General features: G+C 33.5%; 2 protein-coding genes across 5 annotated transcripts in view; one reads left to right on the forward strand and one right to left on the reverse strand.

The window, feature by feature from the left end:
* The first annotated feature begins 1,692 nt into the window (after nt 1-1,692).
* On the forward strand, nt 1,693-3,015 carry LOC110023629. The gene is made up of 4 exons (XM_020723122.1): nt 1,693-1,857; nt 1,920-2,160; nt 2,227-2,353; nt 2,820-3,015. Exons 1-4 carry the CDS (start codon nt 1,693-1,695, stop codon nt 3,013-3,015), a joined length of 729 nt encoding a protein of 242 aa, XP_020578781.1.
* Nucleotides 3,016-4,900: 1,885 nt separating this feature from the next.
* LOC110023670 (SEC12-like protein 2) overlaps nt 4,901-16,872 on the reverse strand; it is a 34,551-nt gene continuing 22,579 nt past the window's right edge. For 3 of the 4 annotated variants that reach the window (XM_020723193.1, XM_020723191.1, XM_020723192.1), the window contains exons 9-11: nt 5,491-5,607; nt 5,308-5,375; nt 4,901-5,178 (exon numbers count right to left, since the gene is read on the reverse strand). In XM_020723193.1, the coding sequence (XP_020578852.1) occupies nt 5,114-5,178; nt 5,308-5,375; nt 5,491-5,607 (250 nt within the window). In that variant the 3' untranslated portion in view covers nt 4,901-5,113. Of the gene's footprint in view, nt 5,179-5,307; nt 5,376-5,490; nt 5,629-16,872 lie in introns of those variants that run through there. The other variant, XM_020723195.1, reaches the window with a different exon arrangement.

The following is a 16,872-nucleotide window of genomic DNA, read 5'->3' on the forward strand; positions in this document are numbered from 1 at the left end:
CCAAACCACATAATCTCGCACTTTTCTCCCTCTCTAACAACTCTTAGAAAAGAATTCTTACTTAAACTCGTCATAAAAACTCAAAACTCTAAGGAAATAATTGTATAATGGACTTTTAGTGGTCGGGTGATTTGTTAATTGCAATGCTGTGGAGATTCTTTGAGCATTATACTTTTGTTTCTTATAGTTCCAACATGTCTAAAGAAGGGGGTCTGTCCGCTATGTGGGATAAAGAAGTAACAAATATTTTTTGCGATCTATGTATTAAAGAAATAGAATTGGGAAATAGGCCAACAACGTACTTCGACAATGAATGTTGGCAGAATAAAGCTAGAAGGTTTAAAGAACTAACTGAAGAGATTATGATAGGCTTAAGTTTAAAAATATATGGGATCAATTGAAAAAGGAATGGAAGATTTGGAAAGAGCTAAAACATGGATCAACCGGGTTAGGCTGGGATCTAATTAAACGAACAATTGATGCTCCAGAAGAATGGTGGGCCGAGAAATTAGAGGTATGACTTACATTCTCAATTTGTGTATATCAAAAACTGTTTTAATTAACCGAGTGTCCTCAATTTAATGTTATAGGCACTACCGACAGCGAAAAAATACAAAAAGAGCGGAATTGAGCCGGATTTTGAAGAGAAACTTGACATAATATTTAAGGGGGTTGTGGCAACGAGAAAGTATGCATTCAGCCCTAGAGAGACGGGGTTTGAAGGAATACCCGATGATTTTCCACCAGAGCTGATGGTAGTTGAAGAAGAAATACAGAGTATTAACCAGAGGGAGATGGGGGAGTCAAGCTCACAGACGAAGAGGCACAGGCTAGGAAGAAGAAAGAAAGAAAGTGACACTTTTGTGAAAACTTCATTTAACCAGCTCATAGATGCTTTTGGAGCTCCGCCGCCTGGTCCACTTCCTGACAACACTATCTTTGATTGTTTTCGAACTTTGTCTACTATCTCTGAAGTAGTAGCACATAAGCACTTTCATGCAATATGTATGAGAAAACTAGAGGATCCAACATGTAGACAAATATTCATGGCGATGGAACTAGAGTTGCGAGTCGAATATTTACGTGTTCTTCTGGATGATTGAGTTTTTATATGTTTTCTTTTGTTGTATTATGTACTTGTATTATGTATTTTGTTGTATTATGTACTCTTTAAAGTTATATTCTCAGCTGTTATTTGGAGTTATGTTTTTTTTTAAATGTACTTCTACTTGATTCCTGAATCTGAATGTCTATTATTAGAGATCTATACATTTTTATTGTAACTGTCTAAGTGTTCTCATTGTTTATTTCTCGCTCGCTCTATTGATTAATAGTTGATGAACTAACCAACATCTTTCTTCCTTTAGGATGGATCCACAACAAGAATGCCGTAAGAGAATGGCATGGGTTGCAGCTATTGACATATTATTGTTGGAGTATTACCGATCAAGCAGTGTTCGCATACCCCGAATGACCTCCAGCTTTGTTGGGGATAAATGAATAGGTGAGATGTTTTTTAGACATCCAATTAAGTTCAGTAACATATTTCGAATGATTGTACCGATATTTATGGATCTCATGCACAAGTTATCTCTGAATCAGGGACTCTAAGATTATTCGAGAACGACGAGAAGGGAGATATTGGCTATAACGCTATATATTTTGTCACAAAATGAATAAATTAGGGGTGTTATGGAGAGATTTCAGCATTCATCGGAGACAATAAGTCGTTATTTCTTCAAAGCCATACAGACACTTATTAGTTTAGCCGCTAAAATCATCCGGTCGGAGGATCCATCATTTGTTAATACTCCAGGACAAATCGTAACTGATCCCCGTTACATGTCTTACTTCAAGGTAACTATTGTTTTCTTTACGTATAAATCAAAATATAAATATTTTCTAAGCTTATAAAACAGAACTGCATAGGTGCAATTGACGATACTCACGCTGATATAAGAATAATCAGAATACCCAGTCAGGACAAAGTGGCTTACATTGGTCGACATGGTTCAACTACTCAAAATGTCATGGCAATATGTGACTTCAACATGTGTTTCACATATGTTATGACGGGCAGGAAAGAGAGTACACATGATAGTCAGATTTTCTCCTATGCTACTAAGAATATATCGCAGGGTTTTCCTCATTCCCCTTCAGGTATGTTTTGATTTATAAAATTCCTAGTTATCGGTATTTATTGTAAATAACAACCTTCCATAATAGGAAAATACTATTTGGTTGATGCTGGATACCCTATGCAGAGGGGCTATCTGAAGACATATCCAGACACTAAGTATCATATTCTTGATTTTGAGCGAGCAAGTGACATTATTCGTGGTAAGAAAGAAATGTTTAACAAATGTCACTCCTCTTTACGTGGGGTAATTGAAAGAACGTTTGGGGTTCGGAAGAAGAAATAGGCCATCCTACGTGATATGCTGTCATATCCATTTGAGAAGCAGGTGCATATTGTGGTGGCAACAATAACACTTCATAACTTCATCTGACTACACCCTTCACGTTCAGATAAGAATTTTAGTATGACTGATAACGATGAGCTGAATGTCTATGAAGAACCATCATAAATTATAATCGGGCCTTCAGTTCTTGAGGATGAGAATGACTAATGAATTTTAAGTTCATGACGCGGAGGGTGTGGCTGAGATGGCTGCTCTGAGGGAGTTTATAGAAGATGCTATATATGGCAGCTAATCCAACAAGTTTTTCTTTTCTTCGTACATTATAGATCAATTTTTATGTGTATTTTATTTTTGGATAAGATCTGACATTCGTTTTTTTTGGTTTTTTTTTCGCAGTTATATTAACATGACTTCTAGGATTTCAGTGACATACAGAGTTATTTTTTGTTATTGCGGACTACCGGCTCCGTTCCTCACGTCGCGTCAGTCTTATAACTTTGGGAGACAATTCTACGGTTATCGCAAGGGTGTTTCAGCTCGTTGTGGTTTCTTCCGATGGCAGTCGTGGAAATCCGTTGTTTTCCCAGGTTGATAGTGCAGCTAAGAACAGACGTAATCAAAGTTTGAAATTGAATATTTTAATAGTTCTCATTGTAGTTGTATTTGTCTTTATCATTTTTTTTTTATTTTTTTCTGATACTCACGAGAGTGTGAGAACTGTATGTCATCTTTTGGAACTGATCTGTGATGATTTTATGATTCTGCAATATATATTTCTGTACTACCAATAAACTATTCTGAATAAGTTGTCTCAAACAGTTTTACCAGACATGAGCAAGAATGTCATTTATACAATCATAACTACCAATAAGTTATTCTAAATAAGCTACCTGAAACAGCAAGTTAGCTTATTCTGATAATCTACAGATTATCATATTATTAGAATAATCTACTTACCAGCATATTATAAATAATCAACAGTTGCCCCAAACAGACCCTAAGTCTTTATAAACATTGATAGAAATTCAATATTTTGTAATTGAGATATTACCTCCCAATAGAAACTTAATGACATCAAACTCGTCTGCAACACGTCTTTTGAGATTTTTAAATGAATATTTAGTTTATCATATAAGTAAAAACCTATAATCAAAATTAGCATCTATTCTTTGTAAAAAGAAAGATTATATTTTTTTTCTGAAACGGGTGTCTTTCAAAGTTTTTAATATAGTTATTCATTTTAAAGTTTTAGGCATTTTATGATACACTTACCTTTTAGGGCGTATAGCCTTCTAAAACTTTTTAATGTACATGTACCATCAAAAGCTTATAATTTTATGAGATCTTTTGTGTATTTGTATCGTCTGAGGCTTATAATCATTTAAAGTTTTTTAAATTTATATGTACATTTTAAGGCTTGTAGCATTATGAAACTTCTAGTGTATAAACACTTTCAAAGACTTCCAAGTTTTCTGAGATTTTTTATTTACATTTATATCTTTCGAGGCTTACAACCTTCAAAAAAATTTTAAAATGTAGATGTAGCTTCTAATGCTTATAGTCTTTCAAGATTTTTGCATATACATGTATCTTCTGAGACTATTTAATTTTTTAGATTTTTTTAAATCTACTTGTACATTTTGAGGCTTATAACATTTAGAGATTTTTTTAATGTAATTGTACCTTCTAAAGCTTGAAACCTTTTAAAATTTTGGAATGTGCATGTACCTTATGAGGCTTGTAGTGAAACCTTTTAAAATTTTGTCACATGGAATATAAAACTAAATCAATTTTTTTTAATTGATCAATCTCTCAACTAAAACTTCTTAAAAAAATGAAGATAATTATAACTATTTTGAAGATAAAATATTAAAATTCAAAGAAAGTTGTGCTAAATTTGACATATATTTGTCAGTGAGATTTAATAATTTAAAAAAAAAAGACACTGAAGAAAATCATGGCAACAAACCGACAATATAAACTTGCAAAAATAAATTAAATAATTATTTTTTTAGCAAGCATAACTAATTTACATGTCATAATTTTAAAAGAGGTCTAATGAAAATGCATCAAAAGGAGTAATAAGTTCTTTGAGCCAACTAATATTTTGCCAAGCTATAAAATAAAACTGAAAGGATGGCGCAGCAGATAATTTAAACAATCACAAATCTCCAAATATCCAGTGTGTGTGGAAGGATAAATTATTGGGTACGCACACCCTGACCGTAAATCATGGTGATCTACGGTCAGGATTATTTTGATTTTTTTTAAAAAAAATTTAAGGTGGGGCCCACCGAAATACATCGGGACCGGGGACCGTAGAATCGGGACCGTAGATTAGGTGATTTACGGTCCGGATAGGACACCGCACGCAGCAGCTTGCGTGCTTGCGTGCGGTGTCCGATCCGTATGGAATAATTTTTCATGTGGAAGCTCAACTGTTTGCCAAATCAAACTAGTTTCAGGGAAAACGGGGCTCAAATAAACAAGTATCAATTACAAAAACAAACTTTTCTTCTTTAAATTCTCGAATTACATTTATACAAGTATCCTGAAATATCAAGCTAATTCTATATCGGTAGTATAACTGAGGTGTAACACTTGCATTAATAAAATGTAAGAAACTTTGAAAAAACAAAAATCATTGATGAACCTGCTTCTTGACGTGATTTATTCCTCAGAGGGCCTCATCACTTCATATAGTATAAAAGAATGGCCAGTAAAATAACCAAGAAAGCGAGCCACAGGGTTGACCCTGGATTTTAACAAAACATGAATCAGATGTAAACAGACATTGTACACCATAATTTCTATTTGTTAAGGTTCAGTACAATATTAAGACAATTATAATCAAAATATTATCAAGAAAATTTAGATCGTTTACCGTTGTTCTTTTTACCCTCAATTACAGTCACTCTTGCAGTAGAGTCAAAGGAAGTAGATACCAAAGCCCTGCACACAAAAGAGAGTGGCTTAGTTTTAATAGCAAAGGTTCAACTACGCACAAAATCTGTGCTGTTTTCTTTCAATTAATTTAATAGTTCTGTAAAGTGATCTGATTCATAACCTGGAGTCTCGGGAGAAATCTAATGCAGTGATTGGACCGAGGTGTGCTTTATTAATTGACATCTGAGCCTTAAAATCTGAGGAAGTTAGGATTGCAATGTCACCTTCTATGGTCCCGCTGAAAATTCACATGTTATGCCTATAAATATTAATACACTAAGAAACTCCGTCTCAATGAAAGAATAATGCTGAAACACAAGTCTGCAAATGGAATTAGAATTAACACTCGAGGAAATCCTTATGAACATTACAGTTCAATTACAAGGCAATTGCGATGATAAATAATGCTTTCTATAACCCTCTATGGGTGCTACATGAACCGAATAACTAATAGCAACTGAAATCTTTCAGTTTGTATTGACGAAATCATTTTCTTAAACTATCCTCTGAAACCCTCATTATGTCCTCTCCGCTCTTGATCAACTGATATAACAAGTCTTTCCAAAACAAACGTTGCCAGACGACAATTATTATACTATTAGTTTTGGTAAAACTGTGAAACAACATCAATACACCAACAAAACATGGGAGAAAAGCACATCATTACCTTAATGAGTTCCAAAAAAAATCAGAAAGGGAAAAGCATAGCAATCTATAAATCAACATACATTTCAACCCACCATACTATAGAAATATAAAAGGAATGGAGATAAAAAGATGCAGTGGATATGATAAAAATATTGTTATGATTGCAACAAATTTATAACAGCATTGACTACAATGATTTAATAAGCAAAAATTCAAACCCTATAATTTCAGGCATAAATATAAATTCATATGAATTATATTCTAAGATAAGAATAATTTAAAAATTGAATTGCAAATTTAAACTTAGATCTTTCTTTAATTTTTCACCTCATTAAACCATTATCAATACAAGAAAGAAAGCAAGAGTTAGGCATGCTTGAGGACTGAAGCTAGTTCCTCCTGAACAGAAAAAAAATTGGGACAACTAGAGAAGAGAATTCTTCGATGATCAAAGAAGAGATCTTTCAGCATGAATTAAAATCACTATGTCCATTGTTTCTCTCTGTGGATCATGCCTTTCAACAAGGTAACAGAAGATTTTCCTATTTGTAGGGTTAAAGATTTGAGACTTCACTCATGGTGAGATTGGGTATACTTAGCTTAAAGAGGAGTATTTTCATATGCCCTATTTTTTGCACTCATGTGAGGCATCCATAGAGTGAACTAACTCCTCTATTCTCTCATGTGGATTTCAGCTCTAGCTTTGATAAACAACATAAATGTTTTAGTTTTGATTTGGTTTCTGGTTTCTATGTTGTTCCCTACTGTGTGCTGGCAATTTCTCCGCATAAGTAGGTTTGTTGAATACTCCTCCATCACTAGTATTATCTGCTTTGGATGTTCAGGCTTCAGGTACCTCTAAGAGAAAAGCCTAGTTGAGAAATATGTAAGTCTATTGAGAGTCCCTATGTTACTAAAACTTTTTATTCTCTATAACTATGTCATCAATGCTACATATGATTATTATGAAAGTGGTCGACCATTCAAGTTCAACCCAATCTCAAAATTCTATCAAATTGGTCTGGTGGATAAAAACTTTCAACTAGTTTTTATTCGAGGAGGAGCTAATAAAAAAAATCTTTCTCCATTCTTCAATATTTACTAGAATCTAAGATAGATGGAATAACCCTCTTAATGTTTTTGGCAATCTGAACATAGCATGTGTATTTAATGTTTTTGGCAATCTGGACATAGCAGGTGTATTTAATGCTTTTGGCATCCGTACTTAGCATGTGTATGAATGTTAACCTGCATATTTCCGCTTGGATAAAACATACACTCGGTTTTATATCATTTGATCTAAGTTATTTCATTTTTGTTTTTAGGATGACAGTCATTTTTACCTACTAGTCCACATAAAATTTAAAATGACTATTTAAAATATCTGTTGCTTTAAACAAAAAGAGTTAGTTTTGCAAAAAAGTGATTGTTGATCAATATAAGCATATTGTATTTATTTGGATAATTTATTTTAAAATTTTCTCATCCCTTTCTTTAGCTTAGTAACGCAACATCCATCATAATCAATATTAATATTTTAACATTTTATTACTTATTTCATATCATTTGCATTTTAGGTATTCATGGAATACTAACTTTTAATTATCAGAAATATAAATTTACAGTAGATGTGACCAAAAGATGCATCAAATTTAAACAAGGGGATAAATATTGGTAGAAATTTTTTCCAACAAGAGCTTTCAATAATTGATTGCTAGAAAGATGAGTATTTAAACTCATTTAACACATTGGAACAAATGCTTCGAATTTCAGGAAATTCTTGTTTTCGTATAGTCTTCAATGAATGAAAATTAACCTTATTTTCTAAATCTAATACCAATGTCTTGTTTCCTTAAAAATTCACATATAGCGTTTATTAAGACAATGCTAAAAGACCTATTTTAGATGCCATAATAGACGAAATGATTGCGCACCCACTATTGATAATAGATATCAAAATATCATATGTACTAGCATGTGATGTTTCATGATTTTTTTCACCCACCTAAGGTAGAGATTTATTGATGTAAGTGGAATTTAAATATAGGACCATAACAATAACTTTCAAAGGTCCTTACCAAATGAATCAGCTCGCATCAACAAGATACAATATAGGAAGCACAACAATTATGCCTATATTTTTTTCACAAACCTCAAATTCTTAATTAAATGGTACCTAATTAAATGGAGCCAGATATATTTCATGCAAACCTATATTTTAAGTATTGATTCCAATTTTGCTGTTTATTTATTATTATTATTGAAAACATGCCTCTGAAGCTCCCTATAGAAAACTTATTAAATTATCTTCCCTAGTTTGGTTTTATATTGGTGTCCGTCCAATTATATTTAGGGGCTTTTACATACATAACACTCAAATGTTTCATATTTACCTTTCTCACAACCAAACTTTCATAATTATAAACATCATAGAAAAAGTAGCACTCATTATCATCTTTTAATAGTCAAATTCATTTTTCATCCATAGGTAAAGTGCTATGTGAGTAAAAATAAAATTTTAGGTGTGAGAAAGGTAAATCCATAAGAAATTGGTGCTATGTAAGCAATTTTCCATTATTTTTATCTGTTATATTGTTAGTTAAGCTGAGACAAAAGTTATCTGTCCATTATTGTTTTGGGCCTTCAAGGTCCGACATCCTTTCAATGATGGGCCAACTGGCCACTCTAAAAATTACTTCCTTTCCAAGTTTAGATTAGATATACTTGGTAAGTTTGTAAATTAGGAGGAATTGGGTTCTCTATATATTTACCTTATGTGTGAATAAGTCAAGTAAATTTTCCTCCCAAAGTTTATTTTTCAACACAATATCAGAGTTGTTCTTCATTTGCTTGTCACAGCCGCTACTCATCTTGGAGGTCGAGACGTACTCAGCGCTTCGATCCTTGTAACCTTCAGTACCATTGCCGATCTCTACCTTTGATGTCTTAAGCGATGTCTCCACATCTTCTTTCGTCAAACTATCTTCTATGTTATCATCTATATCTTCTCCCTTTGACGTCTTTGACCTGGTCTAACTTCTATGTCTGTCTAAAAGCTGAATTGTTGCCCAGATCTACAATCGCCAAAGCCTCACCAACAACTGCCCAACAGCTATAATCCTCCTTGTAATAGCTAGAATCTCTCGAGCCAGCCTGCAGGCCCTCCTCTACTCCCTTATCCAACCCTTAATGTGCATAGGGTTTATGACCAAGTACGAAATGAAGAGGTCTAGTTCAACTTTGGAGATTAATTCTGAATCAAATATCAAGAATTTTGTCAGAACAACGCTCTCCACTTCTATCACAAACCATAAAACTCAATGGTCATTACTTCCTTCAATGGTCCCAGTCCATATTTATGTACATTTGCGGGAAAAAAAAGTGGAGCATCTCACGAGAGAGGGCACGGTTCCTAAGTTCACTAATCCTAACCATCGCACATGAAAGATTCAAGACCAAATGGTTGTCTTGACTAGCAACTCAATGACCATTGAAGCGAGAGAATTTTTTGCTCTACAAAACTACCAAAAAAGACTAGGAGTTACAAGGGAAACATATTTCAGCACTGAGAATGCTGCAGAATTGTTTGAGATCAAGCATCATGATCTTCATCAAAGAGAGCTAAGTGTCACCCATTACTTTAACATCTTGACAAAGTATTGGCTAAAATTGGATATGTTTGAGACATGTGTGTAAATGTCCACGTGATGTCATGATGTTTAAATCCATCATTGAGAAGAAAAGAAATATCAAATTCTTAGTATGACTAAGGAAATGAGGTGAGAGGAAAGATCATGGAGTAAAACATCTTCCATCTACCCGTGAAGTTTTTGTTGATGCAGGAAGAGAAGAGAGCAAAAAGAAGCTGATGTTGACTGAAAATGGGGTTCAGCAAATACTGAAAGCTCGACCCTGTACATACATAATTCTTTCCACGACTCAAAAGTTCAAAAAAGAATCATCTTGCATATGATTATTGCAAGAAACTCTAGCACCTCAAAGACAAATATTGGAAATTCCATGAAAAGCTTGAACATTGGAAACCTCGAAATTGAAGGAAAGATTAAGAGAACAAGGCTAATGTTGCTACCACATCTAAAGAGTTTGAACCATTCACCAAGAAAAAACTTGAAGTGCTGAAAAACCTTATTGGGCTTAATTCAAAACAACACACCAACACACCGGCCTCGTAACATGCCAAGGTAATATATTCTTCTCTCGTCTTGCCAGTAATGAGAGATTTAGACCTTGAATCATAGATTCAGAAAATTCTGATCATATGACTGAAAATATCAATGCTCTAGTTAACTATCAAGGGGTTTTTACATCTAGATCTAACAGACTTACTAACGGATCACACTAAAAAATTATTGGAAAAGAAAATTTAGAGCTCTCTCAAAATATAACTATTTTTTCTATTTTATATGTTTCACATATTGGCTGTAATTTAATTTCAATCAGTAAGCTTACTCATGATGTGAAATACATAATTAAATCCTTGCAACTCTAGTGAATTTCAAATGGTGAATTCGTGGATGGTGATTGGCAGAGTTGAAATGTATCAATGCTTATACATGTTCAATAAAAATCTCTAAACACACTAGTGGTATCACCTCCATTTTTTCTTCAAATTCTTGTGTTTGTTTGTCAAAAGAGAGGTCATGTTATGGTATTGTCGTATTTGTCATCCTAATTTCAATTATGTTGCAAAATTGTATCCTCATTTGTTTATAAAAAAAAACCTAATTCTTATTGACGTAAGATTTGTTAATTTGCTAACCACACTAAAAATATTTATCTCATGACCCAATACAAACTCTCACAACCTTTTTCTATTATCCACAGTGATATTTAGGGATTTTCAAAGGTGAAAACTCTAAGTGGGGCTTTATGGTTTGTCTAATTTAATTATGATCACACTAGAACTACTTAGATATTCCAAATGAAGGAGAAATCTGAAACAACTCAAACTTCCAAACTTTCCATGATATGATTCATACTTAATTCCAATGTAAAATTCAAATCCTCAATTAATAATGCAAGGGAATATTTCAACACAATCATAGGATCACATATTTTTAAAAATGGAATCATCCATGTGAGTTCATGTATTGATACTCAAAACAAAATGGAATAGCTAAGAGAAAGGACAAACAAGACCCAAACTTCCAAACCTTCCATGACATGATTCATACTTAATTACAATGTAAAATTCAAATCCTCAATTAATAATGCAAGGGAAAATTTCAACACAATCATAGGATCATATATTTTTAAAAATGAAATTATCCATGTGAGTTCATGTATTGATACTCACAACAAAATGGAATAGCTAAGAGAAAGGACGAACATCTCCTTGAGGTATCTCACTCACTTATGATATTCTTTTATAAAGCTCCAAAATATTTCTTGGGGGAAACAATACGTTCTTACTGCAACATACATTATCAACTGAATGCATAGTAGAACACTTTAACTTCAAAACACCACTTCAGGTCTTGATGATTACATACTCACATCGGAGTTTTATCTTCTACTATACCACTCAAAATTTTTGGTTATATATCCTTTGTTTACATTTATTCCCAATGGCATAAAACTTGAACAAAAATCTATCAAGTGTATTTTCCTTGGGTATGTCTCCAACAAAAAGAGGTATAAGTGTTACTCACCTGTTATCTGAAAATACTACAATCCTATGGATGTCACAATTTTTGAAAATCAATCCTACTACCCTAAATATAATGTTCAAGAAGAGAGTGAAAACAAGTATTTATTTTGGGGTGTACTTGATGACACCTACACAGCCTCACAACCTATTCCTTTTCCGCCTAGCCCTCTTATCCTTGTTGAGGATGTCCAACCAACCCAACCTGAAGTCCAAAACAAAAAACTTTGTGTACACAAAAAAAAATGTTGGTTGTGGAAGACAACGTGCAAAGAGAGAACTACTCAAACCAAAACCCGTGTCCACATTCACATGAAATTTTGGACGAGGAGTCTAGTACTCATAAGTTGTCCACTTTCTCCTCTGTTGCTGATGTTAAGAAAAGCTGTAAGCTATACTAGATACTCGATTCAGAAGTATGTAGCTTATGGGAAGTTATCCTCATTCTATAGATCTTTGCATCCAACAATAATAGTGCGCAAATTCCTAAATCTATTCATGAAGCTCTTGAAAAATCCAAAATGAAGGAAAGCACTTGAAGAGGAGATACAAGCACTAAAGCATAATGACAAATGAATTTTTACTAAACTCCCCATGATAAGAAGCCAGTTGGATGCAAATGGATGTTTAATATCAAATCCAGAGCTGATGGGGTATTGAGAGATTCAAATTTAGACTAATCGCAAAAATTTTCATTTAAAGCCATGGGATTGACTATCAAAAGACATTTGCACCAGTTGTCAAACTGAATACTATCAGAATTCTTCTATCAGTGACTTAATAAGGAATAGGGATTGCATCAACCTGCCATAAAAATACATTGCTGAATGGGGATTTGGAAAAAGAAGTATATATGAAGATACCACAAGGTCATAAGAATGATTCCAACAAATGCCTAGTAGCAAAAGCAATCAACACGGGCGTAGTTTGAAGGTTTGTTAAAACTATGAAATCTAATGAATATTTTCAAGGTCAAGTCGATCATACACCGTTCATAAAACACACTCAGAGAGGTAAGATTGTTGCAGTGATAATATATGTGGATCATAAGATTTTTACTAATAATGATGAAAAAGAAATTATTAAGATCAAAGAAGTGCTTACCACTAAGTTCAAAATCAAGGGTCTAGGAACCATGAAATATTTTCTAGGTATAGAGGTTGCAAGGTTCAAGAAAGACATTATTATATCACAAAAGAAATATATCATAAAATATTAAAAGAGACAGAGAAATTGGATGCAAATTGGCTTATACTCCAATAAATCCAAACAAGAATTCAAGCAAAGGAGAATAAAGTATATATGTGGATAAGAGAAGATATCAAAGATTGGTAGGAAAGTCCATTTACTTGTCACATACAAGGCCAGATATTGCACTCTATCAGTAATGTGAGTCAACACAAGAATAACCAAAATGAAGAACATTTGGAGATAGTATACAAGATTCTGAGGTTTCTCAAGAAGACACTTGATTATCGATTAAGTTTTAAGAAAACCAGAAACAGAGATATGGAAGACTACATAGATGCAAGTTGAGTTGGAAAACTCATTGATAGAAGATCCACCACAAGTTAGTACTCCTATGAATGAGAAAATATGGTTACATGAAGAAGTTATTTTCAAAAGTAGTGCAGAATCAGAGTACAAGATACTCACCTTGAGAATCTATGAAGGAATTTGGATTAAAAAATTGTTAAGAAAATTAAGTCGTACCTCCAATAGGCCTACATAGATATTTTGTGACAGTCAAACAATCAGTATTGCAAAGAACCTTGTGCATCATGACAAGACCAAACATATTGAAATTGATAGACACTTTATTTTGAAAAGATTAAATGGTGGAACTATATAGTTAAGCTACCTCCTGACACACACCAACAAGTTGTTGATGTCTTCACCAAGTCTCTTCCTTTAAGCGCCTTCTCAGAGTTCAATACCAAGTTTGGTCTCCACAACATCTATAAGCTAGCTTGAGGGGAGTGCAAAAAGTTATCAAGGTTTTAGCATCCTTTTCACGGTGGGCCGATCGGTCATCTCAAAGATATTGAGAAATTTAATTGGAGACAATTTTAGAAACCACTTAATGTTTTATTCTCTTCCTATTTATGTTTCGTTATGTTTTTTCTAGAATTATTTCCTTTCTAAATCTAGATTATATATATTCGGTAAGTTTGTAAATTAGGAGGAATTAAATTTCCCAAAATATGTACCTCAAGTGTGAATAATGAAAGTAAGTAGTTTTTTTTCCTCCCAAAGTTTGTTTTTCAACACTTACCATTATAATTTAAGGATAGCTAGAATAACAATAGTTTATAGTAAAATTAATGGTGAAAGTAAATTGTAAAAAAAAATTAAATTTTTCATAGTATTCCTTTATAGCATTATAAACTTTTCTCTAAAAAATAAAGTTAAATAAAAGCTTTATTACATCTATCACTCCAGCACTGATGATTGTAAAATGCTCCTCCTCCCACAAGTTTTTAAAAGCAACAAGAAAATTAGAACTAAATAGAATTGTGCTGGCAGTCTATAAAGGAATACTATGAAAAAGCTATCATAATGGCAACCTTAATTTGAGCATTTGTAATTTGACTATTATGATTTATTGTTTGGTTATTATAGTTGAAATTGATTGTTATGAAGATGCTTCAATAAACGATAAAATTTGGGTACCTTATGCAATCAATTAAAATCTTCTCTAGACAAGATGTGCAATTTTTATAACAACATATATATTGAAGCTTAATAAAATCATGCAGCAAAGAGACCTGTGCATGCTTTATTAACTATTATTATGGGATAGGTAATGGTTCCAATTCCTTTGAGGTCTTAACCATTTAGGATTTCAATGATTTATCAGATGCTGACTTAATCCAATAGTTTGTTATTTAGAGAAGAAATTTTATGATTGCAAATATGAAAAATCTAATATATGTAAAAGATATCCTTTCAACGATATTTTTTAAAGCCTCTTGTTTTCTCTTTATACGTAAGCATCAATTAGATGTTGATATTTCTAGTGTGATTCAATGGTGACTATCAAATCTGAGAGGAAGCCATCTCATTGTCTTAGATCTCTTAATTGATGAATCTCCGCACTATGTTTTATGATTGGTTTGTGAGCATGGTTGATTCTATTCAAACATTATTACAATCTAAATTTTTCAATCACTGACTGGGTTCACAATTGACATGTTATTTTTATTGGTCATAAATTTCTATGTAATAGGTTGCTAAAAAATTATCATTTAGCACAAATTTTAATCATTTTATATTTTCATCAAGAGACGATAACATTTGTTTAGTTAAGAGTTTATGAGCTACAAATTTGACCTTGTGTGCTTTGATTTTCTGCATTTTATTCTAGATTGGCATTAGAAAACTGTAAGCCCTAAGGTTTCCTGCATCACATATAATATCTTTCCAAGAAATTATCTAAGAAAATTATCTAAGGATTATAACTCTCATAAAGTAAAATTATAATTATTAATATCATAATAGTCATGTTTGAATTGCTTAGAGCTGACTAAATTGATTTCATTTAAATTGCACCATTTGTTCTCTTGATCAATTATTATGCCCTATTTTCAGTTTATATTATAGCACAACTTTAAACTCGGATGCCATATTTGATGGAAGATTTTTTAAGGTCTAGAGTATTTAAATTTAGATATGATATGAGGTGAGAAGAATCATATTGTAAGCACACAAAATTCATAGCAATAAGTTATTACTCTTAATAACATTTGTTAGTTTCGATGCTCACAAAAATAACAATGGGAGTCAATATCAAATGATGGTTCAATAGTCTTGTACTAAATTAATGTGTTGAGCATCATGTGCTGGTTGAAATCTAAATTGTATCACTGACTAAAATCAATCATGTTTTTAATCCAATAACCAATTTTAGAATACTGAATAAAAGTAAGAGGAAAGAAATTACCAATAGCAATATGAACAAATCTCACAGATACAAAAAAGAAATAATCTCTCCTGAATATTGTAGTATCCAAATTCATTGGATAGACTCCCAAAAATAAGAGTAACATATCCCAACTGAATTTTTATTCAAAACAATTTGAATTCCTTGTAAAAACTAGAGAATCCAATTTATTATAGAAATCTCTTGAAATCCCAACTTGTCAACAATCAAAAACACGCAATTACATCTTTAAAAATCCTAATAGAAAAATCTCGCTGTAATTTGAGGTAAAAGAAGCCACCTGCAATCATGTGAATGGAGGAATATAATAGAGTAGTCAATGATAGGGAAGCTATGAACCACAGCTGAGGACCGCAAACCATAGCAGACAATTGCAGGACAAAATGTGTGTATCCATTATGTTGATGTTGACCTCAATTTTCGTGAGGTCTAGTCTTCCGCTTAGGGTTTAGGATCTAGCCATAGGAATCTCCCTTCGACTCTTAGAACCTTAGAAATGGGACCCGCCTCATTCTAGAAATTCAACCCGCTTCGGTACTCTTTTGTGGTTTCGCGTGTGTGGTATCGACTTCTAACACTTAGAAGGATGAAACCGACATGAGGAAACCCAAAAGGGATTCCTATAGGACCTTCCTGAGCCTTAGGGTGGTCTTTTGCACAATTCGCACTCCCGCGCATAAGCTTCGCAATTCAGAGAGTCGATACGTCCGATCGCCGCAATTCGCATTGCCTGCATTGTTGCTTGTTGAATGCTCAATTAAACCTTTTGGGACGATCGATCGCGGGTCGAAATTTTGTGAAATTTGAATTTCGGCGCGTTTTTGACCCGATTGTCGACGACGTCGTCCGAGCGACCCCGGATGACGAAATGGATTGCGCCAACGCGTCCGGAACGTCGATTTTGCCCGGGGAGGACACCCATTTTGTTACGTCGCCGCGCGCGAGTAAATCAGATATAATTTAATATATATATATGTGTGTGTGTATATATATATATATATTTAAGCCCTAACTCCTCTAGCGCACGCACCCGAGCTCTGTCTCCTTTCCCTCTTCCGTTCGCGTGCCTAGCCCTTTCCCTTTCTCGTTCTCGAGCCGACCGAACTCATCTTCCTCCGCGCGAGGGAGGGTTGACCCCGTTCGTCCTTGCCTGACATGCTGCTGCCCGCGGCCTTCCTTCCCGAAGCGGTGCCAGTCTTTATGAGCTGTGGCTTTCCTTTTCTTGGTAGTTTGACTCTGGGAAG

Source organism: Phalaenopsis equestris, unplaced genomic scaffold (genome assembly GCF_001263595.1).
Source record: "Phalaenopsis equestris unplaced genomic scaffold, ASM126359v1 Scaffold000226, whole genome shotgun sequence".
Lineage (NCBI taxonomy): Eukaryota > Viridiplantae > Streptophyta > Magnoliopsida > Asparagales > Orchidaceae > Phalaenopsis > Phalaenopsis equestris.

Bases quoted from the DNA above. Each gene is read 5' to 3' on its own strand.
- LOC110023629 (XM_020723122.1), top strand. From the start codon at position 1,693: ATGGAGAGATTTCAGCATTCATCGGAGACAATAAGTCGTTATTTCTTC. The intron at 1,858-1,919 runs GTAACTATTGTT...CTTATAAAACAG, and splicing joins GTTACATGTCTTACTTCAAG to AACTGCATAGGTGCAATTGA. The intron at 2,354-2,819 runs GTTTAACAAATG...TTTTTTTCGCAG, and splicing joins ATTCGTGGTAAGAAAGAAAT to TTATATTAACATGACTTCTA.